Source organism: Microcebus murinus, chromosome 20, assembly GCF_040939455.1.
Source record: "Microcebus murinus isolate Inina chromosome 20, M.murinus_Inina_mat1.0, whole genome shotgun sequence".
Classification (NCBI taxonomy): domain Eukaryota; kingdom Metazoa; phylum Chordata; class Mammalia; order Primates; family Cheirogaleidae; genus Microcebus; species Microcebus murinus.
In genome coordinates, this window is record NC_134123.1 from 5,244,333 (window position 1) to 5,260,909 (window position 16,577).

The 16,577-nt window shown below is 36.5% G+C and overlaps 1 protein-coding gene across 2 annotated transcripts in view; it reads right to left on the reverse strand.

The window, feature by feature from the left end:
- Positions 1–16,577, reverse strand: part of BRD7 (bromodomain containing 7) — a 41,577-nt gene that overhangs the window by 14,930 nt on the left and 10,070 nt on the right. For both annotated transcript variants that reach the window (XM_012788947.3, XM_012788948.2), the window contains exons 3-7: positions 15,649–15,778; positions 14,910–14,967; positions 10,775–10,919; positions 6,312–6,422; positions 460–644 (exon numbers count right to left, since the gene is read on the reverse strand). In XM_012788947.3, coding sequence (XP_012644401.2) covers positions 460–644; positions 6,312–6,422; positions 10,775–10,919; positions 14,910–14,967; positions 15,649–15,778 — 629 coding nt within the window. The remainder of the gene's footprint in view (positions 1–459; positions 645–6,311; positions 6,423–10,774; positions 10,920–14,909; positions 14,968–15,648; positions 15,779–16,577) is intronic.

The following is a 16,577-nucleotide window of genomic DNA, read 5'->3' on the forward strand; positions in this document are numbered from 1 at the left end:
CTGACTGGGAGGATCAGTGGTTCATCACTGCTCCCACCAGCTGACGTCTAGTGGAAAACATGCATGCATCTCGGTGACAGCCCATCTATTTAGCAGGCAGCTTTAACTGCATTCCTGTGAACTCTTTGCTTCTTTATGGAGTGAGGTAATGAATATACATTTTTTTTAAACAAATAGTTCTGTTTAAATAAACTCACTGACAAGATGAGCCCCTAAGGATAATTTATCGGTTTTAAAACTACTTTAAGAATATACATTCAGAACTATGTTTGGACAATTCCATACAGTGCTTTGTATGAGAAGATGGATATCACGTCATCAAAATGGACTTTCATGCCAAAAACCCACCACCACTGACATACTAGGACATGTCTTCCCAAGTCAGGCCCTGAATCAGTATTTTCCCCCCTTAAGGCTTGAAAAAGACAGCTTAACCTTATTATTTCAAAGATTCCTTACTTTTTATTTTCCTTATTGGGACTTTTGAAGGCTTGTGCTTCGGCGTCTCCAGAGACTTCCTTCTCTCTTGGCCAGCAGCCACCGTCCTCCCCGCTCTGCGAGGTGTCTGATCTATCTTTCTGCTTTCGAGATTTTTGCAAGTCTGCCATGAAGTCTATGCTCTGCTTCAGGCTCTGAATTCTTTCCTAAAAATATTAAAAAATATTCTTATTGTTTACCAATCATTAACTTTTAAAGTAATGCATTTTTTCCCCATAAGCGTTTGCCCTTCTCCTATCCTTAACCAGGGAGGAAAAACAATTACATGTAATTATACCAAGAGACTACTATGTTTAGTAAGCAAGACAATAATGTCTATTCCTTCCATTTTTATAATTTAATTTCCAATGTAAGAGAAAGCTTTACAACTTTATTGTACCATCAGTATGTTAACAGAAGAGAAGGTATGAATTAAGACTAGTATTCTCTGTAGTACTGAAAAAATAAAATTTAGTTTAATAGTGTGTTAACATTTTATATTTTAAAGACTGGCTAATCTTGTGAAACTTAAGAATTATGAGGTATTTTAAAACCTAAAGCATGGTTCGTTATGATAGTCCTAAAAGTGGGGAAAAAAAAATAAAACCTAAAGCATGTGAGCATGTGAAATACCACTATGATCTAGCATCCTACAGTGATCACTAATAACTACGGCATTTGCTGTGTGTGAAAACAACATGCTGTGAGAATAAAAGGTCGATAGCTGACTTCCTTTTTCAGAGTGCATAATGTTCTTACTAAGAAGTCTTGTTTCCACTGCAATGATGTGCTGCAAAATTTTCATTTGTGCTTAAGGGTTGAGGTTTCTGGATAAATTTTAAAGAGGCAAATTCGTTCCTACTGACTTACTCTGCCTTTTAACTCTGAGAGTTGTCACTGGATAAAATATGGAGTCTAGTCTCTTTAGGGCTACATAAAAACAGCAGGGAAGACTTTTAAAGAATAATAGAAACTAAGAACTGGAAAGGACCAGAGGTTATTCAAACAAGAACAATGCATCCCAGAAACACCAAATGACTCACCTAAGGTCACAAAACCAGCAACTAAGATCAGGCCTCTTGTTACCTCACGACAGGCCTTTTCTCACCACACTATGCCGTGTTAGTGGTGCAGACGGCGAGATCCTTAAGAACCAATTCTGATATTTTTGCTAGACTTTTAAAGCAATCTTAAATGCAATATATTTTATTTTTATTAATTTTAATTTTTTTTGAGATGGGGTCTTACTATGTTGCTCAGGTTGGTTCTGAAATCCTGGGCTCAAGCAATCCTCCCATCACAGCCTCCCAAGTAGATGGTATTACAGGCTGTGTACCACTGAGCCCAGCTAAAGCAACACATTTTATCATACATAAATAAAGATATGGGTAGAGGAGAAACTAAAAACCTTAATCCAGAGAGGAACAGTACTAACAGGTTTATTGTTTCAGTACTTTTCTTAGCATTATATATATTAGCAAACTGGAATTATATTAAATATTTGATAAAAAGCATTTTCTTCAGTTAATAAATCATAAGCATTTCCTGTCCCTATCAATAAATATTTTAAAAGATGGTTTTTTGGGTTTTTTTTTGAGAGAGTCTCACTCTGTTGCCCAGCTAGAGTGCTGTGGCATCAGCCTAGCTCACAGCAACCTCAAACTCCTGGCTCAAGCGATCCTCCTGCCTTAGCCTTTTGAGTAGCTGTGACTATAGGCATGCACCACCATGCCTAGCTAATTCTTTATATATATATATATATATATATATATATATATATATATATATATATATAATTTTTAGTTGTCCAGCTAATTTCAATTTTTTTAGTAGAGATGGAGTCTTGCTTTTGCTCAGGCTGGTCTCGAACTCCTGAGCTCAAACCATTCTCCCACCTTGGCCTCCCAGAGTGCTAGGATTACAGGCCTGAGTCACCATGCCCAGCCTAAAAAATGTTTTTAGTAATTGCAATGCAGTCAATCCTGTGCATATACCCTGATTTAATTAACAAGTTCCTACTATTTACAAATAAAAGTTCCACGAATATTACTGTAAATAAATCTCTCTAGGTAGGAATCTCTCTCTCCCTAGAATACATTCCTAGAAAAAGAAATACTAAGTCAAAGAGAATGAGTATTTCTAAGGCTTTTGATACTTACGGCCAAACTGCTTTCCTGAAAAGTTACATCAATTTATATTAGTGTTTGACAGTTTCTCTGAATCCTTGACAAACTGAATAATATCATTTAAAAAGAAAAGCCAGCTAGGCATGGTGGCTCATGCTTATAATCCCAGAGCTTTGAGAGGCCAAGGAGGAAGCAGGATCACTTGAGGCCAGGAGTTCAAAAGCAACCTGGGCAACACAGCAAGACCTTTGTCTCTACAAAAAATAAAATTAAAAAATTAGCTGGGCATGGTGGTACACACCTGTAGTCTCAGCTACTTGGGAGCAGAGACAGGAGGATCAACTGTGCCCAGGAGTTTGAAGCAGCAGTGAGCTACAATGACGCCACTGCACTCCAGCCTGGGTGACAGAATGAGACCCTGTCTTTCAAAAAATAAAAGCCAATTTGATTTTTAAAAACCCCATGTCTTACTTTGCTACCCACTCTAAAAGTATCAGTGAGTTTGATTATTTCTGTAACTGCTCTATGTTCCTCTGTGCATGTCTCACTCATCTCTGCATGCCTAGGACCCAAAATAAGGGCTGGCATATAGTAGGTACTCAGTAAATGTTGGCTGAACAAATAGGCTTAGACTACAGAGTTCTCAATAACCTTTTTATTTTCATTCTAAAATTTTAAAGCAGAACCTATATCAAGACTATTTGGAATTTTTTTAACCTGCCATGTATAAAATTAAAATATTTCAATTAGAGGAATTTCCTAAATTTAGAAACAAGCCACAGGAAAGAATGTTTTAATTTTACTTTGAAAGCAATGCTGTCTTTTTTTTTTTTTTTGGTAATTAAAATGTCTCCAAGTCAGCATATTGTTCATTGATCCCCAATTTTATAATATTAAATGATTAAAAGAACTGATATTTTGCTATTAATATAGCTAACATTTATTGAGTGCTCACCCACATATTAGGCATAACGCTTATGAGGTAAGTACTATTATTATCCTTATTTTATGGTAGAGGAAAAAGGCTGAGAAAGGTTACATGACCTAAGATCCCACAGCTTCTAATAGGGTATAGCCAGGACTTGAACCCTGACTGGTCTGACTCCAAAGCCACTACACATTGTACTGTTTGTACTGTTTATTCACATTATAACGCAGCATTCTACTCAAATATTTACTCAGGCAACAAAAAGAGTTATCCTTCATCTGTTTAGTCTTTACAAAAATAACATGTCTACTAATAGTCACTATTTGGGTGTAACTGAAAAAAGGATGAATGATTACTCCACAATCTTTTTAATGAACATTCAAAAACAGTTATCTTTGAAAAGACACCATTCACTGGTGGGTGTGCTGGGCTCTCTTGGTAGCACTAACTACTATTAGAAAAGTTAATTCAGAAAGTCTAAATTTAAACATTTAAAAATCACTGTTGTAATGATCCCTCCCATCAGGGTGGAGAGAACAGTCAATAGGAAGCTATAACACAGGATGGGCAGGGCTCCTCAACAGGAAGAGATCTGAAAAACATTGAAGAGAGAGAGAGAGACAGAAGGGGGGGGAGAGGGAGGAGGGCAGAAGGAGATGGGAAAGTGGAGACAGGTTTATTTTCTGTGCTTCTAATCATTCCATCCTCAGTAAAATTCAAGAGCTATTGGAATCCTTTGCATGTTGAATTAACTACATTATTTAAGGAAGAGAAGATACCTTTAAATCAAAGTAGACTCTCCTCCCCCAATTCAATGTACACATTTTGGGGTGACCAAAGACTATATTTGCTGAATGCACTTTTACTTCAAATACAATAACAAGGATTTCTACGTTTTTAAACCTGGAATATGGCTTGGTTCTAGATTCTGAGAGCCTTTTTACAAAGAATGGTATAAACATTTTATATTCCTCTTTCCAGTAAATTTTGCCCAAGATGTGTAACTGGCTTACAGTATCCTAAGTCTTTAGGAAAGTGTGGGAACTGATGTTGTCCAAATACTAGAGTACAAAAATAATTATCAATCCAAATGTTTTTCTTTCCTTAGTTAAGTGAATCCAAGAATCTCTCAGAGCCAAGCACACAGACACTCAGCTATTTAAACACCAAGGCATTTCTTTAAATGTAAAACTGTAATACAGATTACTCTTATAAAAATCAGAAAATCATATACAACATGTGACTCATTTCTATCGACCCTTTAACTTTCCTGAGTCTAAGCTCAAGCTCTCAATTCTGATTCCTTTCTCCTTTTCTTGTATATCACACTCACTCATATCTTCCTTGTAAAATCCCTCTCCTATCTCGCTGTTCTTTTTCATAGTATCCTCCCTACTCTTAGCTCTTACCTAGAATCAGAACGTTAATGCTAGAAATAATCTTGGAGATCACAAATCAAACCTTTCTTTCCAGAGGAGAACAGAGTCCCAGGGTAGTTAATGTGGTGCCTGGTCCACGGGTTAGTGGAAGAAAGCTAAAACTAGAACTTAGTCTTCTGCCTGCCTGTCATGGTCTGGTGCCAGGATCATCCTCGATTAGTTTCCCTATAGTATTCTCTTACCAGTAGGTTCATCCTACACAGAGCTGGGAAACCTCAAAAGATGTGACTTATCCCGTGATTTCTTTCTCCCAGCAGATGCATATAGTGATCACCTCAGGTTATCCTCTAAGGTTTTTCATCAGCTGTTACTCTCGGAAGATAATGTTTTGCCACTATCTACAGTATCTCAGCTTTAACTTCTCTTACGCAGAGCTTCACGATGATGTGTCTGTGCCTGTGCACACACTTCGCCCCCTTCAAATGCCTTACTACACATCCATCCGTGTCCTTCAAGGAAGAGTGTGCTCTTGTGGAGAGGTGGCTTTAATTTACTTCCAAATTATTTCTCATTTGTATATCATCACACATCACCTAATGACGTGAATACCTAGAAATGTGTCAGTAGGTGAGTTTGTCATTGTGTGAACATCATAGAGTATACTTACACAAACCTAGAGGGTATAGCTTATGTTTGCATCATTTTGGGAGAGGAAAAAAGAAAAAAAAAATAGAGGGTATAGCTACCTGGGCTTTATGGTATAATCTACTGCTCCTAGGCTACAAGCCTACACAGCATGTTACTGTACTGAGTACTGTAACACGACGCAGTGTAACACAATGGTAAGTAATTGTGTATCTAAACAGAGCAAAAGCACAAAAATAAGTTAGTGGTATATACCTATATATGGTCTGTCCATTCACTGAAACATCTTATGTAGTACATGACGGCATTTTCTTTCTACTGGAAGTTCTATGCTTTATCCAGAAGCACAGGACTGACCAGAACATTAGATTCAATCATTGCAAGTGGAAACAGAGAGCTTTCTTTCCTCATAAAAGGTCTCTTATTTCATCCAGTCTTATTCTGGAATTCAGGTTGATATTTCTTCCACAGCAAAATTATGTTGCCCATAGCAAAATTAAGTCTATCTGGTAAATATCAATTCAAAAGCCTCTGAAGAAATAAGTACAAGAGATTGTTAATATTTATTTATATCAATCCCAAATGAGATTATTCCTGCCTTAATTTTCTTCTCTTTATTGAAATTTTTTCATTTAGTATTTCTCCTACTTTAATATGAGCTGCTAATAAAATAAAATCAATATTGATCTTTGTCACTAAGACCAGCAAACATATAAAATATAGATTTTATTATTTATGATGAAGAGGTTCCTTTACCTGGCTAAGAATTTTCATCCCTGAGTGCAACAGCTTCTTTGCGGCTTTATAATAAATGGTCTCTGGTTTGTTGTAAATCATTGCATTAGTACACATTAGTTTGAAGTTATCCTGCAGACAGAATATGAAGGGGGAAAATGTATTACAACAAAACAAACTCCCCAGCGCCCAGTCTGAAGCCATATAGGTCAGGGCCACTAAAAAACTTTAAAAAAAACTCTAAAAAACAGCAACATCCTTTTCTTTCATTATTTACTAAACAATACTAATAGCAATTTATTAAGCTTTAAGACTCACCAACAAAACAAATATTGCTAAATTTAAATATGTTACAACATTCTTTTCCAAATTCTTAAACATTTTATTGTAACTCTGTATAAACTTTAGATCCCAGAAATAAATTTTTAAATGAGTTTCTTCAGTATAATCTTACTGTACACAAAAAGAATGTAAAGAAAATATTTCTATCTCATTTAATAATCTTTGCTGAGTAGTTAATGTAATTAAAAAATATTACTCTTAGTTTTAAAACAAGCATTTAAGTTTCCATTGAGGAATTAAATATTTTATTTCAAATCTTAACTGAAAACATGGAACAGTGCTAAATTACCATAATATTTCTTGCCAAATTCAAATTAACTGAGCAAAAATGTTAAAACATTTACACTATTCTTCTTTTAAGTGTTTGGATACTATCATAAACTAAACATAATTTGCAGAATGTTGCAAAATCATGCCAATGAGAAATAAACCATACAACTTCAAGGAATTAAAACATATACTAGAATAGCCAAATTATCAAACCTGTATTTTTGGCTTAAATTTCAAAGTATGTACATATACTAGAGAACTTGATCCCATTGCATTTTTTCATGGTTAAATAATTTTTACAAGTATAAATGTGAGAGCAATTATGCCAGGGCCTTACTAAGTTAAAGTGGTAAGAATCCAATGAAAAAGAATCCACCCCCCACAAATTCCTTCAAAACCAAAACCATTCAAATTCCACTATTTAATAGTTAGTGATGACAACTTAGAACACTTAAATGGAACAAAAATAGGTAGACTGAATTCTATATAAAAGTATATGAGAAGACTGACTGAGGGGTCACAACAAATTTGTTATTTAATTGGATGAAGTATATGTGATCTTCAGTTTGGGCTAAGTCTCTAATTCGTTAGGATTTTTCTGGGTATTGGATCTCTAAGAATCTCATGAAAGCTATGGAGACACTCCTCAAGGGTATACAGACAGGAGATGAACAAAGAAATGTTCACGTAATTTTAGCAGGTTCCTGGGCCCCCTAAAGGCTCATCCATGACTACCCAAAGGACCCCAGATTAAAGACCCTTGCTATAGATATTCTGAAAACCTTCCATTATACTAAGAATTATTAAATATATATTTGGGGGCAGGAAATGTAAGTGGGCAGAGACACTAGATGACTATGTACACTCATACTAAATGACCATTTGGTTTATAACTGGTAATAGAGTATTGGATTGTTCTAATGATCACCAGTCCGATTTGTTAAGACAATATGTAGATTATTTAAAATTTATTTTTTAGAGACAGAGTCTCACTCTGTTGCTCAGGCTGTAGTGCAGTGGGGTGTGATCATAGTGCACTATAATCTTGAACTTCTGGGCTCATGTGATCCTCCCACTGTGGCCTCCCACAGTGCTGGGATTGCAGGTGTGAGCCACTATGTCTGGCTCAACACTTTTGAGATATATACACATACGCGAGCACGCACACACGTGCGCTTTCTTTGTGATTTTAACAGCCTAATGAGCTGAATAAGTTAGTAATTATGACTTCAGACTGTTGAGCCTTCCCTAGAAAAAAGTATAATAATGTAGAGAACTTCAGAGTTAAAAATCAGTTCACTTCAATTCTGATAAACCCGAACCTGCTTAAAAACACTCAGGGGACACACTTTTTTTTTTTTTTTTTGAGACAGAGTCTCACTTTGTTGCCCAGGCTAGAGTGAGTGCCGTGGCGTCAGCCTAGCTCACAGCAACCTCAGACTCCTGGGCTCAAGCGATCCTTCTGTCTCAGCCTCCCAAGTAGCTGGGACTACAGGCATGCGCCACCATGCCCGGCTAATTTTTTCTATATATATTAGTTGGCCAATTAGTTTCTTTCTATTTATAGTAGAGACGGGGTCTCGCTCTTGCTCCGGCTGGTTTTGAACTCCCGACCTCGAGCAATCCGCCCGCCTCGGCCTCCCAGAGAGCTAGGATTACAGGCGTGAGCCACCGCGCCCGGCCAGGGGGCACACTTTTACTCTCTCCTCTTATCACAAGAGAGAGATCAGAAGAAAATTGTTCAGAGAAAGAAAAAAACCCAAATAATTGAGAAAATTCTTTTCTATTAAGCAACAGTAAGGTCAGAAATATGCTGAAATAAACAGTTTTAGCCTAATTTTCACCAGATGAAAAGTTGAGAAAAGTTTCCATTTCTCTAAGAAAGAATGTAATTCGGAGTAAGTGGAATATTATCTATATACTCAAATTAATAGCAAAGACAATTAAATACTGGTGTTCTTCATAAATCTCAGCTTATCAACATGTGGATAAAAAAAGAAACCAAGTAAAGACAGGCTAGCCACGGTGGTTCACACGTGTAATCCTAGCACTTTAGGAAGCTAAGGCAGGAGGATCGCTGGAGGCCCAGGAGTCCGACACCAGCCTGAGCACCAAAGTGAGATCTCATCTCTACAAAAAACAAAATAAAACAAAAAACGTTGGGCATGGTGGCACGTGCCTATAGTCCCAGGTACCTGGGAGTCTGAGGCAGGAGGATCACCTGAGCCCAGATGTTTGGGGTTGCAGTAGTGAGCTATGACAATGCCAATGCACTCTAGCCCAAGGCAACAGAGGGGGAACCCATTAAAAAAAAAATGTTTACTATCTAATTTTCCAGGTGAACACTACTATGTTTATGTGGGAAAAACAGGTAAAATTAGTATTTTCTAAATCAATTAAGTTTGTGGTGGTTTAATACACAGAAAATGTTAAGCACATATGGTTCCTTTTATTTGAAAGATTAAAATGAAAAGTGTACCCCTGAAATCGACATATACCAAGACTATTTAAAGATGGAAAGAAACCTCAAGTACAACATTAGCCATATACATTGTCCTGGGGGCTTAAAGGCCCCCAGAAAGAACCTAAAAGTTCTTTAAGTTTTTTTTGTTTTTTTTTTGGGAGACAAAGTGACTCTGTTGCCCAGGCTAGAGTGCCGTGGCATCAGTCTAGCTCACAGCAACCTCAAACTCCTGGGCTCAAGCAATCCTCTTGCCTCAGCCTCCCGAGTAGCTGCGCCTGCAGGCATGCGCCACCGTGCCTAGCTCATTTTTTCTATAAATTTTAGTTGTCCAGCTAATTTCTTTCGATTTTTAGTAGACAGGAGGTCTCGCTTTTGCTCAGGCTGGTCTCAAACTCCTGAGCTCAAACAATCCACCTGCCTCAGCCTCCCAGAGTGTTAGGATTACAGGTGTGAGCCACCACACCTGGCCTCTTTAAGTTTTTTATTCTCTTCTTAAAGTTGAAGAAAATATGCCTAACTAATAGAGCCAAAATGAATTCTGGGAACAATTAATTTTCATCAAACTAGAAAATGTGGCCGGGTGCGGTGGCTCGCGCCTGTAATCCTAGCACTCTGGGAGGCCGAGGCAGGCAGATTGCTCGAGGTCAGGAGTTTGAAACCAGCCCGAGCAAGAGAGAGACCCCGTCTCTACTATAAATAGAAAAAAATTAATTGGCCAACTAATATATATAGAAAAATATGAGCTGGGCATGGTGGCGCATGCTTGTAGTCCCAGCTACTTGGGAAGCTGAGGCAGTAGGATTGCTTGAGCCCAGGAGTTCGAGGTTGCTGTGAGCTAGGCTGATGCCACAGAACTCACTCTAGCTTGGGCAACAAAATGAGACTCTGTCTCAAAAAAAAAAATGTAATTAAATTTCTTTTTAGTTTTTTGGAGAAGCCAATTTATTCTCTGTTTTATAAGATATGCATACCTTATATGTCTATAGAAAACTATTCTAATTCAACTTCTATTAAAACATCAATTTTACTTGAATTGAAATTAAAAAATAACATCTTGTCATTTTTAAGTTTAGGGAAAACATACTGTAGAACACACACCGAACTAAAAATTTCACCAAAGACAAAAAAAATAAAAGATAGCAGATGGCTTCTATCACCTGATTTTCCATCACCGAGCTCATAACGTTTTCTAAACCACAAAAATACAAAGATTTTGGATTTTAAAATCAACTTAACTCTTTGCAAAATAAAAGGTCAATCAGAAAGATTCTGAGTACCAGTTATGCATATATCTACCACCAGGATTTTGTGTATATAGGAATATAGAGTTTGACCCCTAATTTAACAGATGTTACTCTGCATTATAGTTCAGTCTACTTCTCCAATCAAAACAAATAATTATAATTACCTTTAGTTCTTCTATGGACTGGTAGTCATTGTTCTTGATCTTTTCTTTCATGGTACTAAAATCCATCGGGTGTTTAATGATCATGGAGTAGCCGGGAGCAATAAAATCAGTCACAGGAAATGAAAAGAAAGCACTTGGGTCTTTTCTGTGAAGATTTGCAAAGGCAATGTTATATTTTATTTCTATTACAAACAAGTCTACTGGTCTAGGCGTAGCTCGGAGCAGAAGTCAGCAGACTTCATCTAAAGTCTTTCTACATTCCTTTGGATGTCGGAAGAGTTTGTAGTAAGCTGACATGTTTTTAACTGAAAACTGAAGAAGCGATTTTTTTTTTTTTGTTCTGTCTTTCAGTTTGTATGAAGAAGCGATTTTAAAGACTAATAACTATTTAATAACAAGGATTTCTTACACGTTAGTTGTACCCTTAACACAACTAAGATCTTTTAAAATATGCAGCCTGATTAATTAATGCAGCCTAATAGTACCTCCTACATAGAGAAAAATGAAGCAAACTAAACATCCCAGACTAACTGACCAATATTTTGGCCTTTGGGAGATTAGTACTGCATATATATATTTTTATCAACCATAGGGGAAAAGGCAAAAATAGTCATCATGAATGCATGTTTACAATCATCCATATTAGTTTCTAACTAATAGGCCAGCATTCCTCATCATGTATGCATATTTTCTCAATCAATGGATACAAGTTTTTTCATGTGTAAGTAGGGGTGCTCAAAAAACTGACATTAAAGAAAAAGGTCCTAGGCCGGGCGCGGTGGCTCACGCCTGTAATCCTAGCTCTCTGGGAGGCCGAGGCGGGCGGATTGCTCAAGGTCAGGAGTTCAAAACCAGCCTGAGCAAGAGCGAGACCCCGTCTCTACTATAAATAGAAAGAAATTAATTGGCCAACTGATATGTATATAAAAAATTAGCCGGGCATGGTGGCGCATGCCTGCAGTCCCAGCTACTCGGGAGGCTGAGGCAGAAGGATCGCTTACGCCCAGGAGTTTGAGGTTGCTGTGAGCTAGGCTGACGCCACGGCACTCACTCTAGCCTGGACAACAAAGCGAGACTCTGTCTCAAAAAAAAAGAAAAAAAAAAAAAAAAGGTCCTTGTGGCTAGGCACAGTGGCTTATGCCTGTGGTCCCAGCACTCTAGGAAGCTAAGGCAGGAGGATGGATTAAGGCAGCCTGGGCAACACAGTGAGACCCTGTCTCTATCAAAAAAAGAAAAAAAAAATTAGCTGCATATAGTGGTGAGTGCCTGTAGGTACTGGACATATTTTATATCTAATCCTCACAAGAGCCATCAAAATGGTGGGATCCTCACTTGGAGATGAGGATACTGAGGCTCAGACAGGGCAAAAGCATTTGTTCTGGGGCATAAATCTAATAAAAGACAGCTGGGGATGGTATGAAGGTAGTGAGTTATCTCACTTGATTGCTACAGTTACAGATTGAACTACTTGTTCTACAACTTTTCCCTCTTCTCACTATTGCACTTGATTAGTCTTAAAAAAAAAAAGAGCTGGAATCTGAATTCAGGTCTATGTGAAACTGCCTTTTTTCATACCAGGATGCCTAAGTGGAGAGACTTTTTATGACAATAAGAAGACATATCCAGTCAGAAATTTATGCATCAAAATGTGTATTGTCCATAGCTGTTACTGTGAATAATGATAGAATTTATCTCTGGATGACCCCTTCCAACTACCTTTCAGAGCAAATTATCTACACTCCCTAAAATTAGTCATTTTAATATGGAGCCACACCTAGTTTTGACCAAAAATATTATTACCAGATTTGATCAATCTGGTACTATTTAACCAGGCTTAGCTCTGAGCCTTAAAAGAGGAAGAATCATCCAATCACTAAAGCTAATTAGGGTGTCGGGCAGGTGGGAGGGGGGAAGAGGGGATGGGTATATACAAACGTAACGAGTAAGATGTGCAATGTTTGGGGGATGGTCACGCTTGAAGCTCTGGCTCAAAGGGGGAGGGGGGGCATCGGCAATATACGTAACCTTAACATTTATACCCCCATGACATGCTGAAATTAAAAAAAATAAAGCCAATCAAAAGAATATGACTCTGGGTTCTAATTTCCAAAATGTTCTTAGCAACTGACATATAACTGTATAAATTTATGGGGTACAATGAGATATTTTGACATAATACATTAATACATCGAGTTATGATCAAATCAGAGTAATGAGCACATCTATCACCTCAAACACTTGTCATTTCTTCATAGTGAGAACATTCAAAATCCTCTCTTCTAGCTATTTTGATGTATATTTTATTTAGTGACTATAGTCACACTACTGTGCAACAGAATGCCAGAACTTATTCCTCCTAACTATAACTTTGTCCTGCTGAGCAACTTCTCCCTAGCCCCTCCCCTTCTCTCTACTCTCTTCAGTCTTTGGTAACCACTATTCTACTTACTTCTATGAGATCAACTTTTTTAGATTCCACATGTGACTGAGATTATGCAGCATTTGTTCTTCTGTGCTTGGCTTATTTCACTTAACATAATGTCCTCCAGGTTCATCCTTGTTGCAAATGACAGGATTTTGTTCTTTCCATTGTGTGTATATACCCCATTTTAAAAAATCCATTCATCTGTTGATGAACAGTTAGTTTGATTCCGTATCTTGGTTATTGTGAATAATGCTGTAATTAACATGGGAGTGCAGATAACTCTTCAATAAACTGATTTCCTTTCCTTTGGATATACACTCAGTTGTTGAATTGTTAGATCATATGGTAGTTTTATTTTTAATTTTTTGAGGACCTTCCATCTATTGTCCATAATGGCTGTACTAATTTACATTCCCACTAACAGTGTATGAGTTCTCCTTTCTCCACATCCTTGCCAGCATTTGTTATTTTTTGTCTTTTTGATAACAGTCATTTGCATTTCCCTTATGATTAGCAATGTTGAGCATTTTTCATATACCCATTGGATGTCTGAATGTCTTCTTTAAAGAATTAAGGTCACCTAATTGGAGAGACTAGGCTGACATCACTAATCTATATTCTGGTCTAATGTTACAAGAAATAAAACTAACAGGCAGCCAAAACACTTTATAGTTATTAAACCTTGTAACTGGAATGGAACACACAAAACCTGCTCACTCCTTTGGGACAAGTAACTGTAAAGGCTAGATATGTAATTTTCTCAACTACTCTGTTAACACCATAAAGAAGAGAGGCTAGTAACTGCTGATCTTAACTAAAAAGCTAATTAAGTGTTGAATACAGATCACGCTAGAGACTTTATCTTAAAAAATTATTTATACAACTAAAAAAAAAAAAAGAAAAAAAATACAGATACAGGCTGCTGTCAACTAAAAAAAAAAAAAAAGAAAAAATTATTTATAATGTCTTCTAGGTTGACATATAAGTACAACACAGTGAAAAGTTCACTGTTAGAATGTATGCCCTGTAATCATGACTCCTCTACAATACAAATATCTTTGAGTTGAAAATTTAAATTCTGAGTAAAGAAAATAAATATATAAATATTTTAATAAATATTGATTTTATAAAATATATATTTAAAATATTTAAAATAAATAAATATAAATATTTATTACAAAATAAATATTTTAATGAAGATTGAATTATTCTTTTTCCTTTTAAGAACTTAACATTGGTTTAATCTAGATATTAAAATTTTCAGAACAAAGTTCTGCATTTAATATAGAGTCATAAATCCTATTTATGGTATGTTGTTTTCTCTCTCAGACTTAATAATTACTGAACACTCATGGCATGATAAGTACTGCACAAATATATAGAAGGTACTTTCATCTGTTAGCAAAGTGGAAATATCTGTACTGTTTATTCCTAAAGTTTTAACATCAGAAATTACTTTAGATAAAGAGAAATGTGCCAATACCCTTCAAGTTGCCAGTTAAAACAAACCAAGTAAGAACATCTAAAAGTTCTCCTCCTGGAGTACTTCTATTGCCAGGCAAAATATTTACTATCCACTTTAAAATCAAGTACATTTGGATTTAGGCCACAGAATGTGGCTTTAAATAATCAAAAATGAAGAAGTGGTTTGGATCCTACACATTTACCATTTCAATTTCTATGTCATAAAAATGCTGGAAAAATATTTACCTCTGCAATTGTCTCATCAGCTGATTCAAAGCTTCTTGAAGGGGTGTCTGTTCTACTTCTAAAGCAAAGAAGAAAGGAAAACAGTGGTTAAAAAAGGATTAGAGAGTATAATTTTTCTATATGATTTATCTATATTGGTTATAAAATTATCTCATATAGAAATTCCATTTGTGTTAAAAATATGTTGATGTCTGAGAATATCAATTCAAATTTCAAGCTAATTTAAAGCTCTTCTGCAGTGAAACAGAAATAAGAAAACCCCCACACAAAAAATTCCTTAAGGCCGGGCGTGGTGGCTCACGCCTGTAATCCTAGCACTTTGGGAGGCCGAGGCGGGTGGATTGCTCAAGGTCAGGAGTTCGAAACCAGCCTGAGCGAGACCCTGTTTCTACCAAAAATAGAAATAAATTAATTGACCGACTAAAAATATATATACAAAAAATTAGCCAGGCATGGTGGTGCATGCCTGTAGTCCCAGCTACTCGGGAGGCTGAGGCAGTAGGATCGCTGAGCCCCGGAGATTGAGGTTGCTGTGAGCCAGGCTGACGCCACGGCACTCACTCTAGCCTGGGCAACAAAGTGAGACTCTGTCTCAAAAAAAACAAAACAAAACAAAACAAAACAAAAAACTACTTAATTACAAAGCTTTTAAACTTCAGAAACTAAAACCTAGTCACTTTCCCTGGCTATAACAGTTTAAGCCCATCATTCAGGATAGTTTATTCAGAGTTATTCTAACCTTCCTGTTTGGCTAAAGAGCTTGTGAGAGGCTTCTCAGGAGGCAAGTCTAATCTCACAGGGGCGTGACACTGGAGGTCTTTTTCTGCCTCATTCTCCACACGGTCTCGATCTCGCTTCTTTCTATCCTCCTAAATGGAACAAAGGGAGATAATTTAGAAATACTTCATAACCAATACCTTTAAATATAAAAATCATTTTAATTTCAGTAGGGAAAAAAATTGAAAAAAAAAAAACTTAATAATGAAATCTTAATGTATTTTACTGCCATCTACTGGAAAAGGAGAGAATAATATGCTCATAAAGAAAAAAACAGTGCTTCTCTATGATGGAAATAACAAATTAGAAAAATAATACTATTCACAAAAGTAACATAACATACATAGGAACAAATATAATGAAAGATGCACAAGCCCTTTTAGAAAAAATTGTGAAACATTACTGAAAGCCATAGAAGACCTGAAAAAAGAAGATATACTATGTTCATAAATTAAATGACAGTCAATCCTCTCCAAAGTAATCAATAAGTGCAATGTAATGCCAACCAAAACCGTAAAACAGAACTTTCCATGGAATTTGACAAGCCAATTGTACAGTTTATCTTGAAGAGTGAATGATCATCAAGAACAGTTAGAACCGTTTTGAAAAAGGGCAAAATAAGATAATGTGTCTTACCAGATATTAAGTATTTGTATAAAGTGAGAATAATTAAGACAATGTAGGTCTGACATAGGAATAGACGAATAGTCCAACAGAATAGATTGGAGAGCCCAGAAACAGATCCATGCATATAGATAATCTTAGCCTATCACAGAGGCGACAAAAGACATAAATCAATGACAAAAGAGTAGTGCTGGGGCAACTGGTTATCTACATGGAAAGGGAAATGAAATTAGATCCCTATCTCATGCCATACATGAAAAGTAAATT